Here is a 20,601-nt window from a genome sequence, read left to right as displayed (position 1 = left end):
TATTAAAATGTATTAAATTCTTTTAACCATTCTAATTAATAATGTCAGTTATAGAGTATGGAATTATAGAAGAAGATGAATAATGGGCAAGCAAACATACCGAAATGTATCCATGCGTATTAAAAGGATCTGGCAGTGGCTTACTCTACTCTTTATTTTCCATTGAGGACAGATACACATGTAGCCAATCATACAAGTAAAGTGTGGGTGTGTGGGGGGACGTTCAGGAAAAAATGCTAACAGCCATGCAAACATTTGGTTAACAGTAATCTAAAGAATATTACGTTACACTGAATTTATTGGTCAAAAGGTCAAAGGGAACCTGATACAATGTTTTTGTTACACCATCTATGAGCAGCATGATACATGGGAAGAGATCATGACTCCAGTGATGCATCACCTACTGGGCTATTTGCTGAAGTTGGGATAAAATCAATGTTTTCTCTGCTGCAGATCTACTGCTGAGAATGCTGAGCTCCGTATAACCCCGCCTACACCACTGATTGGCAGCTTTCTGTGTACACTGTGCATAGGCAAAAAGCTGACAATCAGTGGAGAACTACATGGCAGCAGGTTTACTAGTCGACTAGAGATAATCTCCTGTTGATTAAACAGAGATTTTATTGAAACTACAGCAAGTAAGCCAGTGAAGACACAGCGCTGAAATCAGAGTCCCTGTCTCTGTATTATGCTCGTTTCAGATTAGGTGGCAAAAACCTATTGACAGATTACGTTTAATTGGTTGAAGAGCAGAAAATCCCTTTTCTAAGGTGGAGTGATTATGCAGCCCATCTATTATCCTTAGATTCCATAATCAGGAATAATCAGAGCATCCTCATGGCTCCTTATTCGGAGAACAAACTGAACAACAACATCTGCAATCGGACGTGAGAACTTTTAGCACATACACCGTGGGCACAATTATTAGGCAAGTGAGTATAATGATCACGTGATCATTTTTATGCACATTTTCCAACTCAAACCTGTATAAACTTGAATGGTTATTGGTTTGAAGCAAATCACGTGATGTGCATGTGTGTGAGGCCATGTGATGACATCATCAAGCTGGGATTCTGAAGTCCTATGAGTGCCCTGGCGCAATGACATCACCACATTGGATGTCCATACCTTGCAGCTATCGAAAGGCGTACTCTCCGAGATTCGAGGTTAGGAGAATATGAGATGTTTTAATTTTTATAGTACTTGTGGGGAATAACGTGGGGATTACTGTGATGGGGTCATGCAGTGTAAAAGTTACTGTGGGGACCATAATACAGTGTGGGGATTACTGTGGTGGCATCACATAGTGTGGAGCCTACTGGTTGGGCCATCTTTCAGTGTGTGGACTACACTGAGTGTACAATTATTAGGCTAGGGTCACATTGCGTTAGTGCAATCCGTTTAGCGCTAGCACTAGCGGATTGCGCTAACGCAATGTTTTCTATGGGGCTGCGGTCGGGGTCGCGGTAACGTCCCCGCTCTCGCAGATCCCCGATCTGCGAGAGTGGGGAACGGACCGCGGGCGCGCCTCGGACGCTGCAAGCAGCGTCCGCGGCGCGCCAGGAATCACCGGCGCGTCGCTAGCGCGTGCCGAACATGGCACGCGCTAGTGAAGCGCGTTCCCATTGCCTTCAATGGGCGCGTTAACGGACGCGTTGCACGGCGTTAATTTCGCCGTGCAACGCTGTCCGTTAAACGCGGTCCCATAACGCAATGGGAACCCAGCCTTAGGCAAATGAGTATTTTGAACATATAGCATGTCTCTGAATTTCCAAGCAATAAATTTAGTATTTTTCTTCTGAAAAGGAGACCTGGTCAAAATTAAAAAAAAAAATAACAGTGCTTTCAGACCTCAAATAATGCAAAGAAAACAAGTTCATAATCATTTATTAACAACAATACTATTGTTTTAACTCAGGAAGAGTTCAGAAATCAATATTTTGTGGAATAACCATGATTTTTAATCACAGCTTTCATGCGTCTTGGCATGCTTTCCACCAGTCTTTCAGACTGCTCCTGGCGCAAAGATGTAAGCAGCTCTTCTTTGTTTGATGGCTTGTGACTATCCATCATCCTCTTCATTGCATTCTAGAGGTTTTCAATGGGGTCCAGGTCTGGAGATTGGGCTGCTCATGACAGGGTTGTGATGTGGTGGTCTCTTAATTTTTGCCAGAGCTGTATAATTTTTATACAGATTTTCCAACGCCAAGCTGTATAAACTTGAAAGCGTATTGGATGAAGCAGATCAGGTGATGAGTGTTTGTGTAATGAGGGAAGATGTGACCTGAGGATATCTACATCCTTTATCAAGTTGTGCAGAATTATTAGGCAGTTTGTGTTCCTCAGGCAAAATAGGACAAAAAAAAAAACACTTAAGTGACTCTGAAAAATAAGAAAATGTTAGGTTTCCTCTCTAAGACTGGTAAGGTAGAAACAAAATGAACTCATACCTTGCTGTGCGGGCTCACAAGAGGCTATGTGCGGGCTCATACTGTATACAGGTGGCTATGTGCGGGCTCATACTGCATACAGGAGGCTATATGCGGGCTCATACTGTATACAGGAGGCTATGTGTGGGCTCATACTGTATACAGGAGGCTATGTGCGGGCTCATACTGTATACAGGAGGCTATATGCGGGCTCATACTGTATACAGGAGGCTATGTGTGGGCTCATACTGTATACAGGAGGCTATGTGCGGGCTCATACTGTATACAGGAGGCTATGTGTGGGCTCATACTGTATACAGGAGGCTATGTGCGGGCTCATACTGTATACAGGAGGCTATGTGCGGGCTCATACTGTATACAGGAGGCTATGTGCGGGCTCATACTGTATACAGGAGGCTATGTGCGGGCTCATACTGTATACAGGAGGCTATGTGCGGGCTTATAATGCATGTAGTAGGCTATATAGGGGCTCATAATGTACATAGGAGGATATGTGGGGGCTCATACTGTATATAGAGAGCTATGTGGGACTTATACTGTTTATAGGGAGCTATGTCAGTGCTCATACTGTATCTAGGTAGCTATATGGGGGCTCATACTGTACATAGAGAGCTATGAGGGGGCCCATACTGTATGTAGGGCACGGTGTGTGGACTCATACTCTATGTACGTGGCGTGGAGGCTCATATTGTATGTAGGGGACTATGTGGTGGCATATTGGCTGAGAGCTATTATCCTTATTGCAGTACGGCTTAAGGTCTTCTTTTCTTGTCCTGATTGAAGGAATTCCCTGATAAAACACTGAACGACCAAAAGAAAGGGGAATATATATGATAGTCCATATGTCTATAGAAAAGTGACTGAGGTATATGGATGTTTTGTGGCTTTAATTGCACTGTCACTTTACTGCCATTTATGATCTGAAGGGTTATTATTTGTTTGACAAAGACATCATATATGTTTCTTCTTGGACTTTGTTAACTTTTTTTTCTGATCAGATTGTTGAAATATATTGAAGATACCCCATAGCCGACTAGTATCTAAGTTGTATATATTTATATACAGTGTGTTCATTGCATATTATCTGATCACCTATTGAGGATGCCCGGTCAGTCAGAGTATTGGTAGGGCTAAATAGTGGCAGTCGACAAGGAGTGGAGGTGCCATACTGTTTCAAACTAGAGTGCCAACCTCCGCTATCAGAAAGAAAATTGAGAAGGGCATTTCTGCTCTTTTTTAAACCACCGTCTTTTGGGCAAATGTGTGTGCAATTATGTCTTTATGTATTGGCTTTTAAACTAACTAAATAGAGAGAAAATGAAAGCTTTATTTTGTTTTGGTTTACATGTACAGTGGGGAAAAAAAGTATTTAGTCAGCCACAAATTGTGCAAGTTCTCACACTTAAAAACATGAGAGAGGCCTGTAATTGACATCATAGGTAGACCACAACTATGAGCGTCAAAATGAGAAAACAAATCCAGAAAATCACCTTGTCTGATTTGGCAAGATTCATTTTGCAAATTATGGTGGAAGAGGAAGATGGACGGAGGAAGATGGACGCGGAACTGTGTGAGGGAAAGGTATCGGATCTTGATTTTAATGCAGGACTGAACGGGAAATTCCTGAGGCTGATAGGATTAGTGGATGTAAGAATAGTTCAGGAAGAATGTAAAGTAAAGCGGAAAATGTACTGTATTAGTGAAATAATAAATGTAAAGTGCTGTGCACAATAATGTGTGATACTATCTGATATACTTGAATTGTCCAGTAAACTTTTATATGTTGAAATGAACCAGGTGTCCCTTGAAATGTGCGCAGCTGTTTCTGAATGTGGAAAATTGAAGACAGTGGAGACATGTGGCCTACAAGTGAATGTAATGCACCCAAACGAGACAGCACACTGGGAAGGGGACACAATTTTACTACAAAGGGCCAGGGAGTTCTGGAGAAGTAGCTCAACCATGGCTACTGCCCTATGGCACCTTACAGCTCCATCGCAGGTATCAAAGTCTCCACTGCTTGGCTAGCGAGGCCTTAAAATTAAATAATAATGACATGGCGCCTTCCTCAACTGACCTGAACCCTACTGAGAACATCTCTCTGAACAGCATCTGGGAAACTGTTTGGCATTTCCCAAAAAGGTGATCATCAACAGATTAAGAATCTGATAGACTCCATGAATGGAAGGCTTATCACTGTTATTGAAAAGAAAAATATACATTTTTTAAAATGTCAGAAATGTATTTTTGTACATTTTGAGTTGTTTGGTTATTATTCTCACTTTGAATGGGATGTCTGGTACTAAAACTAAAGTCCGTAGTCATTCTATGCAAGAAAAATCTTGGCTCACTAGCACCCATATAAGTCTATGGGTGTGAGTGACAACGCACATCACTCAGATATCCCCCGAGTGCGGAGCGATATGCGTTGACACGGAAAAATGATTTCCTCCACCTCAACAGCTGTGCTCTGATCCTCTGTACGAGTGGATCGGAGCACAGTAGCATGACACTCTGCTCCCGCTCGCAGCAGAGCAGGAGCCGAAGGTCATTAGCATCTCGCATCCGATGCCACATGCTAGCCTGACTCCAGTCTTAGAATGAGATTGCATCATATAAAAGGTTTGTCCTGTCTTAAACTACAAGTCTGCAGTGCTGGAGATGAAAGAGAGTGGTCATGTGACTGCAAGTATGTGATATCCATACTCCTGGCCACAGCCTCATTCAGTACACTTGCCTTGAGTGAGGCCATGCCCATCTAGTCAGAATGTTGCCGGGAGTATTGATATTCTATACTCGCGGTCACATGATAGCCCCACTCCCGATGCCGATACCGGAGAATATTCACAGCACACAGTACATGCAAGGTGAGGACTCACAAGTTTGGAGTCACAAAAAGTACACTTCTGCAGTCACCCCAAGACCGGACAAGCGCTTTAATCGATATGTATATCTGAAATTATTTAGGTTATACTCTACAATAAGTTTAGAAGTAACCAATTAAACATATACCTTCATAGCTCCTAGAGACTGAAATATTAATGCTAATCTTGTTAGTGTGAGAGCAGCAAGCATTGCATTAAACCGGGCACTCTTGTTCTCAATTGGCGAGCTGTATTCGCCATTAGCCGAAACGGAGCCGAATCTAAAGAAAAATAAAACAAATTTTGCTGAAACAACTTTAATAGTGTCATGTTATACTGGCATATATAAGATATCCTTTTGGAAAGCATTCAATCGTGGGTATTCGTAGGCCTATTTATCAGTCTCTGGATGTATACAATAATGTTAATATTTACTGTCAAGTAGTGAAAAAGGTGAGGAATTTAAACCAAAAGTATTAGAATGTTAAAGAACTGTTCATTATTTAGTGATGAAACCGGTTGTCCACTACTTTTACATTGATGGCTTCTCCTTAGGATAGGTTATCAATGTCTGATCGCCCAGGTCAGACCCCCAGCACCCCCCGCCGATTAGCTGTTATTGGTGTTGGTGGCCTTTAGTACTCACTTGCTGAACTGCGCTGTCTACTTGTACTGTCCAGGGCTTGGTACTGCACATCTGCCTTCTATTCAAATCAATAGGAGGCAGATGTGCAGTAACAAGCCCCGGCCACTACAAGTAGACAGAGCACCTCGGCAAGTGAAAACTTCTGGACTGTGGCCGTTGCCGCAGACACAGATAACAGCTGATCGGTATGGGTGCCGGGTGTCAGACCCCAGCTGAACAGACATTGATGACCTATCCTAAGAAAAGGCCATCAATGGAAAAGTAGTGGACAACCTTTTTAAGCATAATTTAGATCAAACCATCTATTTAAGTAAATATTGTAATGTTTTGAACAAGCATAAATGGATTCAAATCAATGTTCTTTAATCCCAAAGTAAAGTAAAAAATAAATATAAAAAGTGAGTACATGAAAAATAGCAGGTTAATATTTACATGTTTTTAAAGCTAAAAAAAAGAGGAAAAAATGTTAAAAGGGATATCCGGGAATATACAAAAAAAAATGTTCCTAACCACTAACAGGCAGGTAATTGCAACTTACCTGCTTGTTGTGCATGGCGTCATTCTTCCAAGGCACTTTGCGGTCACAGACCACTCCAAGGAGGATTGAGAAGCCTCTGCTGCGGTCACGTCTACAGAATGGAGGCTTCTTTTATGGTCAGCACTGTTGACGAGGCGGGACTTCTGAGGTCATTCTGATTGACAGCTGGATCCCTGCTGCCTAACTGGGGGAGCCGGCTGTCAATCAGAATGACCTCAGAAGTCATGCTCCGTTGCGTCAGCAGAGGCAGCCGAATCCCCACCAGGAGTGGCCACTCTGTGTCGGGAAAGAATGGCGCCGGGCACAACAAGCAGGTAAGTTGTAATTACCTGCCTGTTGACACTTAGATACATATTTTGTTTTTTGTAAAGTTCCAGATACCCCCTTTAAATGCTGATGCACCAAAATTTTGAATATTTATTAGCATAAATGTGTTTAATTTCTTAACTAGTTTTATTATATAGCAAAGTCAAAAACGTTATGATGAGTTAAGGGTGTTGTCCACTACTAAGCGGTAGTGCAGATCAGCTCCTATTCTTTTCAATAAGAACTGATGTGTTACCCAGTAATGGACACTAGATGGATCTACAATGTTCCGCTCTGTTCACATCCGGCCGTTGCTGGAGATGGTCACATTTGATTGGGGCAGGCTGGGCAGGTAGTATAGGAAGACACTATAACAGCTTTTAAAAAAGGGTTGGTTGGTTTCCTCAATACAACATTGTGGGTTATAGTTAAATTAGTGACAAAATGAACAATTGGTGGAGAAAGGTTGAACTTGATGGACCTAGGTCTTTTTTCAACCTATGTAACTAAGTAGGATATCAGCAAAGGAATGATGTATATACAAGCAGCAAAGTGAAGTCATGTGACCACAGTGGTAGTAGGAGGATCCAAGAAGTCAAGCCGCCTCTGATGATAGTACTAGTAACACACAGTACATCTAACACTTTGTATTTGCTACATTTTTATTCTTTATTCATACTCGTGGTGATAATAGCACAGATATACTCTATGTTTGTCACATTCATACACGGTAGCTGCCTTCTTCTCTTTCATGATCTGTGTACAATCCTTCCCTGCTACTACGCAAAACTCTGACATGAGAATGGGAACTAACACTGAGAGAAGGGTGAGCAGAAACAGCTGTCAGAACCAAAATCAGTAATCCTGACTGATTTGCAAAAGCACTCAGCTAGATAAAAGACTTACAGTATTTTTCGGACTATAAGAAGCACTTTTTTCCTCCCAAAATTTGGAGAAAAATGGGGGGTGCATCATAGTCTGGATGTACCTGCTGTGGCTGTAGCTGGGGAGGTGGGAGAGCGGGTCACAGGAGGCAAGAGCCGGCTGCTGCGGCTAACCCCTGTGCCCACTGTTAAAGAGAAATGAATAATAACTGCTCCTCAAGACAATAATCCCTCCCAACTTTATGTACTGAAGCCAATGCCGAGAGATGGGAAGGACTATGGGCATGAGTAGCGGTGAATATTCATGTCTCTTTAATAGCATGCACACTGTTAGCAGCAGCCGTCAGCTTCATGAAGCGCCTGGGCGATCATGTGTGCCCACTATTAAACAGAATGAATATTCACTGCTCTCAACGCCCATGGGAGTGGAGAGCAGTGAATATTTATTCTCTTTAGTAGCAGGCACAAGTGATCGCCCAGCAGCTACAGGATGCGGGCGGCTGCAGCCAACACTGTGCCCGCTATTAAAAAGTAATAAATATTCACTGTTCCCTACTCCTACAGTCCTGTGCGTGGGGAGCAGTGAGTATTCCAGCAGCTGTCCTCGGCAAGTAAGCAGCACATGATGTCACTGCCATGCGCTGCTTGCAAGTATAAATCAGCTGCTGGCATCAGAACACTACGCTGCAAGGGAGCGCAGGGAAGGTAAGTAGAATGGTTTATGGTTTTTTTTATGTTTTTCTGATGTGGGCCATGCATACCAGGATGGAGATAAGGGGGCCATGCATACCAGAATGGGGATGAGGGGACCATGTATACCAGGATGGGGATGAGGGGACCATGTATACCAGGATGAGGGGACCATGCATACCTGGATTGGGGACATATATATACCAGGATGGGAGATATTAGTACAAGATTTTCCACATTTTTTGCTTCATTTGTTTTCCTATTTTCCTCCTCTAAAACCTAGGTGCATCTTATCGTCAGTGCGTCTTTACAGTCCGAAAAAAATACGGTACATACATTCTGCAGTAGCAAAATGGAAGGAAAATTTTAACTAAAAATATTTCAAAAGTTTCATCATTTTGCATTTAGGAGTTAGAATCAATGCACAGAAATGTACGTAGCCTTTAAGGCAGCAACTCAAAATTATTGTAGAAAAAGTAAGAGTAGTACTTGATATGATGGAGACAATAATTTTAAATTATAACATCAGTATCATTGCAGATTAATGAGCTATCAATACTGAAGCAAAGAAAAGCACAGTTGGTCATATAAACCAATCAGATTGCTTCTTTAAGTCTCAAAATGTCATCTAAAACATAAGAGGGAAACATAAAGGATTGCTATAGGCAACGGTTTCACTTTTCCTCTGCACCAGTTTTGGTAAACTTCCCCCACTGTCGAGAACTGGAAAGAAAACATGCATATTTTTAAGAGCTCACTGCTGCCCGTTTCATAAAAAGTCAACCTACTACATCAGAATCAATTATTACAATGGTTTTAAAATTATATTGCTCAACCAGGAAAAAATCAAAACAAAGAGACAAAAAACGATTGCTTCAGGTTCAGGTTCATATCAACTCAGGATTATTTTGATATGTTCCCTAACCACAATTAACTTGAAATTGAAATCGCTGTTGATGTACTAACTTGTCCAGCAGGTTTTCTCTTGGGATCCGAACTTGATTGAATGACAGAATACCATTGTCTACACCATGAAGACCTTTCATCAGAAGAAAAGATAAAAAAAAGTCACTAAACAGAAAGCAAAAGGCTCTTAACCCCTTAGTGACAGAGCCAATTTGGTACTTAATGACCAGGCCAATTTTTGCAATTCTGACCACTGTCACTTTATGAGGTTATAACTCTGGAACGCTTCAACGGATCCCGCTGATTCTGAGATTGTTTTTTCGTGACATATTGTACTTCATGTTAGTGGTAACATTTCTTCGATATTACTTGCGATTATTTATGAAAAAAACGGAAATATGGCAAAAAATTTTAAAATTTTGCAGTTTTCAAACTTTGTATTTTTATGCCCTTAAATCAGAGAGATATGTCATAAAAAATAGTTAATAAATAACATTTCCCACATGTCTACTTTACATCAGCACAATTTTGGAAACAAAATTTTTTTTTGTTAGGGAGTTATAAGGGTTAAAAGTTGACCAGCAATTTCTCATTTTTACAACACCATTTTTTTTTAGGGACCACATCACATTTGAAGTCATTTTGAGGGGTCTATATGATAGAAAATAATGAAGTGTGATACCATTCTAAAAACTACACCCCTCAAGGTTCTCAAAACCACATTCAAGAAGTTTATTAACCCTTTACGTGCTTCACAGGAACTGAAACAATGTGGAAGGAAAAAATGAACATTTAACTTTTTTTTGCAAACATCTTAATTCAGAACCATTTTTTTTATTTTCACAAGTGTAAAAACAGAAATGTAACCATAAATTTTGTTATGCAATTTCTCCTGAATACGCCAATACCCCATATGTAGGGGTAAACCACTGTTAGGGCGCACCGCAGAACTTAGAAGTGAAGGAGCGCCGTTTGACTTTTTCAATGCAGAATTGGCTGGAATTGAGATCGGACACCATGTCACATTTAGAGAGCCCCTGATGTGCCTAAACAGTGGAAACTCCCCACAAGTGACACCATTTTGGAAACTAGACCCCTTAAGGAACTTATCTAGATGTGTGGTGAGCACTTTGAACCCCCAAGTGCTTCACAGAAGTTTATAACGTAGAGCCGTGAAAATAAAAAATCGCTTTTGTTTACACAAAAATGATCTTTTTGCCCACAAATTCTTATTTTCACAAGGGTAACAGGAGAAATTAGACCACAAAAGTTGTTGTGCAATTTCTCCTGAGTACGCTGATACCCAATATGTGGGGGTAAACAACTGTTAGGGCGCACCGCAGAGCTTGGAAGAGAAGGAGTGCCGTTTTACTTTTTCAATGTAGAATTGGCTGGAATTGAGATTGGACGCCATGTCGCGTTTGGAGAGCCCCTGATGTGCCTAAACAGTGGAAACCCCCCACAAGTGACACCATTTTGGAAACTAGACCCCTTAAGGAACTTATCTAGATGTGTGGCGAGCACTTTGAACCCCCATGTGCTTCACAGAAGTTTATAACGTAGAGCCGTGAAAAAAAAAATTGCATTTTTTCTACAAAAATGATCTTTTTGCCCACAAATTTTTATTTTCACAAGGGTAACAAGAGAAATTAGACCACAAAAGTTGTTGTGCAATTTCTCCTGAGTACGTCGATACCCAATATGTGGGGGTAAACCACTGTTTGGGCGCACCGCAGAGCTTGGAAGAGAAAGAGTGCCGTTTTACTTTTTCAATGTAGAATTGGCTGGAATTGAGATCGGACGCCATGTAGCGTTTGGAGAGCCCCTGATGTGCCTAAACAGTAGAAATCCCCCACAAGTGACCCCATTTTGGAAACTAGACCCCCCATGGAACTTATCTAGATGTGTGGTGAGAACCTTGAATGCCCAAGTGCTTCACAGAAGTTTATAATGCAGAGCCGTGAAAATAAAAAATATTTTTTTTTTCCACAAAAAAGATTTTTTAGCCACCAAATTTTTATTTTCACAAGGGTAACAATAGAAACTGGACCCCAAAAGTTGTTGTCCAATTTGTCCTGAGTATGCTGGTACCCCATATGTGGGGGTAAACCACTGTTTGGGCGCACGGCAGAGCTCGGAAGGAAGGAGCGCCGTTTTGGAATGCAGACTTTGATAGAATGGTCTGCGGGTATTATGTTGCGTTTGCAGAGCCCCTGATGTACCTAACCAGTAGAAACCCTCCACAAGTGACCCCATTTTGGAAACTAGACCCCCCAAGGAACTTATCTAGATGTGTGGTGAGAACTTTGAATGCCCAAGTGCTTCACAGAAGTTTAGAATGCAGAGTCGTGAAAATAAAAAATATTTTTTTTTCCACAAAAAAGATATTGTAGCCCCCAAGTTTTTATTTTCACAAGGGTAACAGGAGAAATTGGACTGCAATAGTTGTTGTCCAATTTATCCCGAGTACGCTGATGCGCCATATGTGGCGGTAAACCACTGTTTGGGCGCACGGCAGAGCTCGGAAGGGAAGGAGCGCCTTTTTGGAATGCAGACTTTGATAGAATGGTCTGTGGGCATTATGTTGCGATTGCAGAGCCCCTGATGTACCTAAACTGTAGTAACCCCCCACAAGTGACCCCATTTTGGAAACTAGACCCCCCAAGGAACTTATCTAGATGTGTGGTGAGAACTTTGAATGCCCAAGTGCTTCACAGAAGTTTAGAATGCAGAGTCGTGAAAATAAAAAATATTTTTTTTTTCACAAAAAAGATTTTGTAGCCCCCAAGTTATTATTTTCACAAGGGTAACAAGAGAAATTGGACCCCAGAAGTTGTTGTCCAATTTATCCCGAGTACGCTGATGCCCCATATGTGGGGGTAACCCACTGTTTGGGCGCACGGCAGAGCTCAGAAGGGAGGGAGCACCATTTGACTTTTTGAGCGCAAAATTGGCTGTCGTGTTTGGAGACCCCCTGATGTACCTAAACAGTGGAAACCCCCCAATTCTAGCTCCAACCCTAACCCCAACACACCCCTAACCCTAATCCCAACCTCATCCATAATCCTAATCACTAACCCTAACCATAATCACAACCCTTACCCCAAAACAACCCTAATGTCAACCCTAACCATAACCCTAATCAAAACCCTAAATCCAACACACCCCTAATCCTAATCTCAACCCTAACCTCAAACCTAACCCTAATCCCAATACACCCCTAATCACAACCCTAACCTTAACCCTAATCCCAAACCTAACCCTAATCCCAAGCGTAACCCTAATGCCAACCCTAACCCTAATACGAACCCTAATCCAAACCCTAACCCTAATCCCAGCTCTAACCCTAACTTTAGCCCCAACCCTAGCCCTAACTTTAGCCCCAACCCTAACCCTAGCCCTAGGGCTACTTTCACACTTGCGTCGTTTGGCATTCCGTCGCAATCCGTCGTTTTGGACAAGAAACGGATCCTGCAAATGTGCCCGCAGGATGCGTTTTTTGCCCATAGACTTGTATTGCCGACGGATCGTGACGGATGGCCACACGTCGCGTCCGTCGTGCACTGGATCAGTTGTGTTTTGGCGGAGCGTCGGCACAAAAAAACGTTCAATGAAACTTTTTTTGTACGTCGCATCCGCCATTTCTGACCGCGCATGCGTGGCCGTAACTCCGCCCCCTCCTCCCCAGGACATAGATTGGGCAGCGGATGTGTTGAAAAACTACAGCTGCTGCCCACGTTGTGCACAATTTTCACAACGTGCGTCGGTATGTCGGGCCGACGCATTGCGACGGCCCCGTACCGACGTAAGTGTGAAAGAAGCCTAACCCTAAGTTTAGCCCCAAACCTAACCCTAAATTTAGCCCCAACCCTAACCCTAAATTTAGCCCCAACCCTAGCCCTACCCCTAACCTAACCCTACCCCTACCCCTAACCTAACCCTACCCCTACCCCTAACCTAACCCTAACCTAACCCTAACCCTAACCTAACCCTACCCCTAACCCTACCCCTAACCTAACCCTACCCCTAACCTAACCCTACCCCTAACCCTACCCCTAACCTAACCCTAACCCTACCCCTAACCCTACCCCTAACCCTAACCCTACCCCTAACCCTACCCCTAACCTAACCCTACCCCTAACCTAACCCTAACCCTACCCCTAACCCTAACCTAACCCTACCCCTAACCTAACCCTACCCCTAACCCTACCCCTAACCCTACCCCTAACCTAACCCTAACCCTACCCCTAACCCTAACCCTACCCCTAACCCTACCCCTAATTTTAGCCCCAACTGCTGTTCTCCTGCCGGCCGGCAGATGGAGACAGATGGCGGGCGCACTGGGCATGCGTCCGCCATGTTCTGCTGCCGGCGGCCAGGAGGAGCAGCAAGAGGATCCAGGGACCTAGGTGAGTAAGCTAGGGTCCCCGAATCCCCCTATTTCTCTGTCCTCTGATGTGCGATCACATCAGAGGACAGAGAATTACACTTTACTTTTTTTTTTTTTTGCGGTCGCCGGTAAACAGTTAATTACCGGCGATCGCAAAACAGGGGTCGGTAATACCGACCCCGATCGTGCTCTTTGGGGTCTCGGCTACCCCCGGCAGCCGAGACCCCAAAGATTCTCCCGGTGCCGGCCGGCGGGCGCACTGCGCATGCGCCCACCATTTTGAAGATGGCGGCGCCCACCGGGAGACACGAGGAGCATCGGGGGAGCTAGGTGAGTATTGGGGGGCCTCCTGGGACCCCTTTTCTCTGTCCTCCGATGTGCGATCACATCGGAGGACAGAGAAATTAAAAAGAGATCGTTTTTTTTTGTTTTTTTTTTTTTTGCGATCGCCGGTAAACGGTTAATTACCGGCGATCGCAAATGCGGGGTGGGTTAAAAAACCCCCGAATCATGTTCTCTGGGGTCTCGGCTACCCTCGGCAGCCGAGACCCCGGAGAAAATCGGCCTCTGGGGGGCGCTATGGACTTTTTCCACAGCGCCGTTAATTAACGGCGCTGTGGTTTAAGTACCCTTAGCGGCCGCCGTTAAAAGGCGTATCGGCGGTCGCTAAGGGGTTAAAGTGTAATTGTCGTTTACATTTTTTTATTCAATAAACTAATAACATATATAAAACTAAGAAAGATTGTAATATATACGGTAAGTGAATTCTGCTATCTGATATATTAGAAAGATGCTTAATTTCATGTGTGCTATTGATTTATGAAATAAAAATTTAAATTATGGTTAATCTTTAACTTTGGAATGGACATTACAGATTAAAAAAAAATCACACAAATTAACCATCATTTAGAATTGTGTGATGTATTGACACCAGCAACATATTGTGGCTAAAACAAATTTATAAAATATTAGACAAAGATAAAACGAGTAAATACAAAATCAAGTTTATAAATGAAGGTCTTTATTATTAAGGGAACAAGAAATCCAAACCTATAGAGCGCGGTGTGAAGAAGTGATAGAACCATAAACCTAATAACTGGTTGGGCTACCCTTAGCAACAACTGCAATCAAGCGTTTGCGATAACTGGCAACGAGTCTTTTACAATGCTGTGGATGCATTTTGGCCCACTCATCTTCACAGAATTTTGTAATTTAGCCACATTGGAGGGTTTCAGAGCATGAACCGCCTTTTTTAAGGTCATACCAAAGCATCTCAATCGGATTAAGGACTAGACCACTCCAAAGTCTTACTGTTGCTTTTCTTAAGCCATTCAGAGGTGGACTTGCTGGTGCATTTTGGACCATTGTCCTGCTGAGTTGCCCAAGTGCACTTCAGCTTCAGGTCACGAACAGATGGCTGGACATTCTCCTTCAGGATTTTTTGACAGCAAAATTCATGGTTCCATTTAGAAGAACAAGTCTTCAATAAACAGCCCCATCCAATCACACTATCACCACCATATTTTACAGTAGGTATGATGTTCCTATTCTGAAATGCTGTGTTACTTCTACATCAGATGTAATGGGACATACACGTTCCAAAAAGTTCAACTTTTGTCTCGTCAGCCAACAGAGTATTCTCTCAAAAGTCTTGGGTTTTATCAAAATATTTTCTGGCAAAACTGAGATGAGCTATTATGTTCTTATTGCTCAGCAGTGGTTTTCGTCTTGGAACTCTGTCATGGATGCCATTTTTGCCCAGTTTCTTTCTTATGGTGGAATCATGAACACTGACCTTAGCGGAGGCCTGAAGTTCTGGATGTTGTTGTGGGGTCTTTTGTGACCTCTTGGATGAGTCGTCACTGCACTCTTGGGGTAATTTTGCTAGGCCGGCCACTCCTAAGAAGGTTCATCACTGTTCCATGTTTTCGGTATTTGTGGTAAATGACTATTACTGTGGTTCACTGGGGTCCCAAAGCTTGATAAATGGATATATAACCTTTTCCAAACTGATAGATCTCAATTAATTTCTTTCTCATTTGTTCCAGAATTTCTTTGGATAGCAGCATGATGTCCAGCTTTTGAGGTTCTTTTGGTCTACTTCACTCTGTCAGGCAGGTCCAATTTAACTGATTTCTTGTTTGAGAACAGGTGTGGCAGTAATCAGGTCGCGTGTGGCTAGAGAATTTGAACTCAGCTTCCCAAAGATGTGATAAACTACAGTTAATTTATGTTTAAATGGGGGGGGGGGGGTGCTATCACTTTTTCAAACAGGGCCAAGTAAGTTTGGATTTCTTTTTCCGTTAATAATAAAGAACTTAATTTATAAACTGCATTTTGTGTTTCCTTGTTATCTTTGTCTAATATTTCAATTTGTTTAGTGATTTGAAACATTTAAGTGTAACAGTAGAAATTGCACAATAAATTGCATGGTACATTTTTTTCCTGAGTACACCAATACCCCACGAATGTAGGAAAACTATTGTTTGGGCGCATGGCAGAACTCGGAAAGTGAAAGGCAGCAGACACCATGTTGTGATTGCGGATCCCCTGATGTGCCTAAACAATGGAAACTCCCCATAAGTAACCCCATTTTGGAAACTGCATCTCTTATGGAGCTTATCTAGCGGTATATTGAATACCGTGAAAATGAAAAAATACGGTACATTTTTCCTACAAAAATGATGCTATATGAGAGCAAAAATCCCAGTTGCATACTGAATGCAAGGGTGGTGAAACTAATAGTGGCCCACTGTTGTGAATTCTGTTGTCGGGCTCCCTCCTGTGGTCATGAATGGTACTTCGGCTGGTTCTGTCCATGGACTTCCTCTGGTGGGTGTTTCTGAGCTTCACAGGTGACGAGGGTTTTCGTTAGCTGCTGCTCTATTTAACTCCACTTAGATCTTTGCTCCATGCCACCTGTCAATGTTCCAGTATTGGTCTAGTTCTCTCCTGGATCGTTCTTGTGACCTGTCTTCCCATCAGAAGCTAAGTTCCAGCTTGTATTTCTTTGGTTTGCTATTTTTCTGTCCAGCTTGCTATTTAATTTGTTGTCTTGCTTGCTGGAAGCTCTGGGACGCAGAGGGAGCGCCTCCACACCGTGAGTCGGTGCAGAGGGTCTTTTTGCGCCCTCTGCGTGGTCTTTTTGTAGGTTTTTGTGCTGACCGCAAAGTAACCTTTCCTATCCTCGGTCTGTTCAGTAAGTCGGGCCTCACTTTGCTAAATCTATTTAATCTCTGTGTTTGTATTTTCATCTTTACTCACAGTCATTATATGTGGGGGGCTGCCTTTTCCTTTGGGGAATTTCTCTGAGGCAAGGTAGGCTTTATTTTTCTATCTTCAGGGCTAGCTAGTTTCTTAGGCTGTGCCGAGTTGCATAGGCAGCGTTAGGCGCAATCCACGGCTATTTCTAGTGTGTTTGATAGGTTTAGGGATTGCGGTCAGCAGAGTTCCCACGTCCCAGAGCTCGTCCTTATTATCAGTAACTATCAGGTCATTCCGTGTGCTCTTAACCACCAGGTCCATTATTGTCCTGACCACCAGGTCATAACAGCCCACCCTATAGAGCAGGGGTGTCAAACTGCATTCCTCGAGGGCTGCAAACAGGTCATGTTTTCAGGATTTCCTTGTACTGCACAGGTGACAATTTAATCACCTACACACATAATGATTGCAGCACCTTGTGCAATGCTAAGGAAATTTTGAAAACACGCATGGTTTGCGGCCCTCGAGGAATGCAGTTTGACACCACTGTTATAGAGGACAACACCATCTCCAAAGAACAGGAGATTAGTAGGAGAATAAGGATTAACAGGTGAATAAAATAAAAGCATAACTTTTTATAAGAAAAGCACTGATAAGAACGGGTAACAAGATAAAGGTGACGGATTACAAATACAAACAGATATAACAGGGACACCCATCATATATAGAACAGAAATAGAACATTATCTGTGCTAAATAACAATGCACAGAAAGTGCGTTTACAGCAGGTACTATATACTGGTAAAGTCAGTCCCCAAGTATGAGCAGAAAAGGTAAAAGCCAAAGTGGAAATTAACCCATTTGTATAAGGAAGTAGTACCAGGAAGCAGAGCTTACCAGAAGTGAAGAGGTGACCCTGAGCTGGATGGCAGGACCCCAACGTACGTTTCAAGTGTTCCAGACACCTCTTTCTCAAGGGGAGCTTTAGCATTACATTTTTCTTTTTCTCAAGGGTAGCATGAGAAAATGGACCATACAATATGTTGTGCAGTTTCTCCTGAGTACAATAATACCCTATATATGGCGAATTTGGGACCGCAGTTTTGGCTAGAATAGATTGTGGATGCCATGTCATATTTGAAAAGTCACATTTAACAAGCTAGACCTCTCAGTTAATTTATCTACGGGTGCAGTGATCATATTGACACCAGGAGTTTGTCACAAAATTTTATATCATTGGGCAGTGAAAAAAAATTAATTGAATTGTTACCACAAATAGCAATTCATATAATATATGAGATTCACTTTTTGTATTGAAGAACTGAAATAAATTAACTTTCTGATGATATTCTAATTTTATGAGAAGCACCTGTATATCAATCCCACACCCATTATCCAACTTAATGCATAAAAATTTAAATGTCTCTTTAAATAAAAAACATCATATTATTCTGTGTGGTTTGAATAATTCTTTAGAATGTATAGCACGGTAATGCACTTTTATAGATAAGTGGAGGCTCCATGGGCCCATAGAGATCCGTGTCAAAAACAAGGACTGATAGGCTTCCTGGTCAGAAAGTAGCGAAACCTATTACAATTCCAATAGTACTACTTTGTCATCATATTGCCAGTATATAAAGATGGAGATTTTCTAAGCTAACCTTCACCATAATTCCGGTTTAATGTGTGCAAAAAATCTTGTTTAAAACACTTATTCTGACTTGTTTGATTGGAAAGCATGACATAGTGAAGGGGGTGGAAGGGAAGTGAAAGTGTGGTCAAAATGCATCACCGTGAACCAAACTTTTACCAAAATATTGAAGTAAAGTAGGCCACTTTAAGAAAATTTGTCCCATTTTTAGTCAGAACGAGTAAATCTTCCCCAATATGTATCAATTATCAAATATATCTATGAAATGACAAATTGAAATGCAAATTTGCCCGCAGGATGCTTTTTTTTCGCTTAGACTTGTATTAGCAACGGATCGCGACGTATGGCCACACGTTTCGTCCGTCGTGCACTGGATCCGTCGGAATTTGGCGACACGTTGTCTGGAAAAAACGTTCAATGTAACGTTTTTTTGTCTGCGTCGGAAAAACGTGCCACGACGGATCCTACGGTATACGTCGTTGGCTATAATGGAATCCTATGGACGTAGGATCTGCCGTGGCACGTCATATGAAGGAATCCAGCGCTGGAATACGTCTTTTTACACTGAGCATGCTCAGAATCAGGATTTTGTAGCCAATTGGCCAGACAGCCCCAAATCTATATAAACCTGGCCTGGGGCGTCACCCCCAAATGTGTCAGCAAGACTCCAGCCAGCGTCCAGCCAGAAGCCAGCCAGCGTCCAGCCAGCCAGCAGCCAGAAGCCAGCTAGCGTCCAGCCAGAAGACAGCCAGCGTCCAGCCAGAAGACAGCCAGCATCTAGCCAGAAGACAGCCAGCGTCCAGCCAGAAGACAGCCAGCGTCCCAGCCAGCATCCTGCCAGCCAGTGTGAGTCCTGCCATTTTTGCGTTCGTCTGTGTGCGTGTGTCTGTGTGCATGTCTGTGTGTGCGTCTGTGTGTTTGCGTGCACCTGGGTGCTTTCGTGCATGTGCATGTGTGTGCATCTGTGTGTTTGTGTGCGCCTGTGTGCTTTTGTGCGTGTGCATGCGTTTGTGTGCTTTCGTGCGAGTGCATGCGTGCATGCATGTTTTTTTACTGTGATGTATTTAACAAGTAGTGTGGAGTGTGCAGAATGTGGTTTCAGTGTGTGTGTAATGGTGGTGTGAGCGTGTGTGTGTGTGTGTGTGTGTGTGTGTGTGTGTGTGTGTGTTTGGTTTTTTATTAAATTTTTTTTTTTAATTGTATTGTTGAAAACATTTACAGTTAATGTACTTGTATTTAAAATAAAGAGCATTGTAGCTCCTAATTGTGATGGTAATAAAAAAATGAAAATTAAAAAAATAATTAAAATTTTTTAATTCAAAATGTCCGTAGTATCATTTCATAAAGTTACATTTTAAAGTGTGGTGTATGTACAAATGTACACACATGCAATACAGAGCTGGCTGACGGTTTATTTTTTAACCCCTTACTGACCTCGGACGGGATAGTACGTCCGAGGTCAGCTCCCCTGCTTTGATGCAGGGCTCCGCGGTGAGCCCGCATCAAAGCCGGGACATGTCAGCTGTTTTGAACAGCTGACATGTGCCCGCAATAGCGGCGGGTGAAATCGCGATTCACCCGCCGCTATTAACTAGTTAAATGCCGCTGTCAAACGCAGACAGCGGCATTTAACTACCGCATCCGGCCGGGCGGCCGGATATGAGCGCAGCGCCGACCCCAGTCACATGATCGGGGGTCGGCAATGCTTCTCCATTGTAACCATAGAGGTCCTTGAGACCTCTATGGTTATTGATCGCCGGTGGCTGTGAGCGCCACCCTGTGGTCGGCGCTCACAGCACACCTGATTTTCTGCTACATAGCAGCGAACATAAGATCGCTGCTATGTAGCAGAGGCGATCGTGCTGTGCCTGCTTCTAGCCTCCCATGGAGGCTATTGAAGCATGGCAAAAATAAAACAAAAAAAAGTTTTAAAAAAAATGTGAAAAAAATAAAAAAAAATATAAAAGTTTAAATCACCCCCTTTCGCCCCAATCAAAATAAATCAATTAAAAAAAATCAAACCTACACATATTTGGTATCGCCGCGTTCAGAATCGCCCGATCTATCAATAA

General features: G+C 42.7%; 1 protein-coding gene across 1 annotated transcript in view; it reads right to left on the bottom strand.

Annotated features, from left to right (window-relative positions):
* Positions 1-20,601, bottom strand: part of ACOXL (acyl-CoA oxidase like) — a 786,620-nt gene that overhangs the window by 521,163 nt on the left and 244,856 nt on the right. The window contains exons 8-9 of the mRNA XM_069769203.1: positions 9,345-9,417; positions 5,463-5,595 (exon numbers count right to left, since the gene is read on the bottom strand). Coding sequence (XP_069625304.1) covers positions 5,463-5,595; positions 9,345-9,417 — 206 coding nt within the window. The remainder of the gene's footprint in view (positions 1-5,462; positions 5,596-9,344; positions 9,418-20,601) is intronic.

The sequence above is a fragment of the Ranitomeya imitator genome, chromosome 5 (assembly GCF_032444005.1).
Source record: "Ranitomeya imitator isolate aRanImi1 chromosome 5, aRanImi1.pri, whole genome shotgun sequence".
NCBI lineage: Eukaryota > Metazoa > Chordata > Amphibia > Anura > Dendrobatidae > Ranitomeya > Ranitomeya imitator.
Note: the sequence above shows the minus strand (reverse complement) of the source record. Positions and strands in the feature narration are given on the sequence as shown.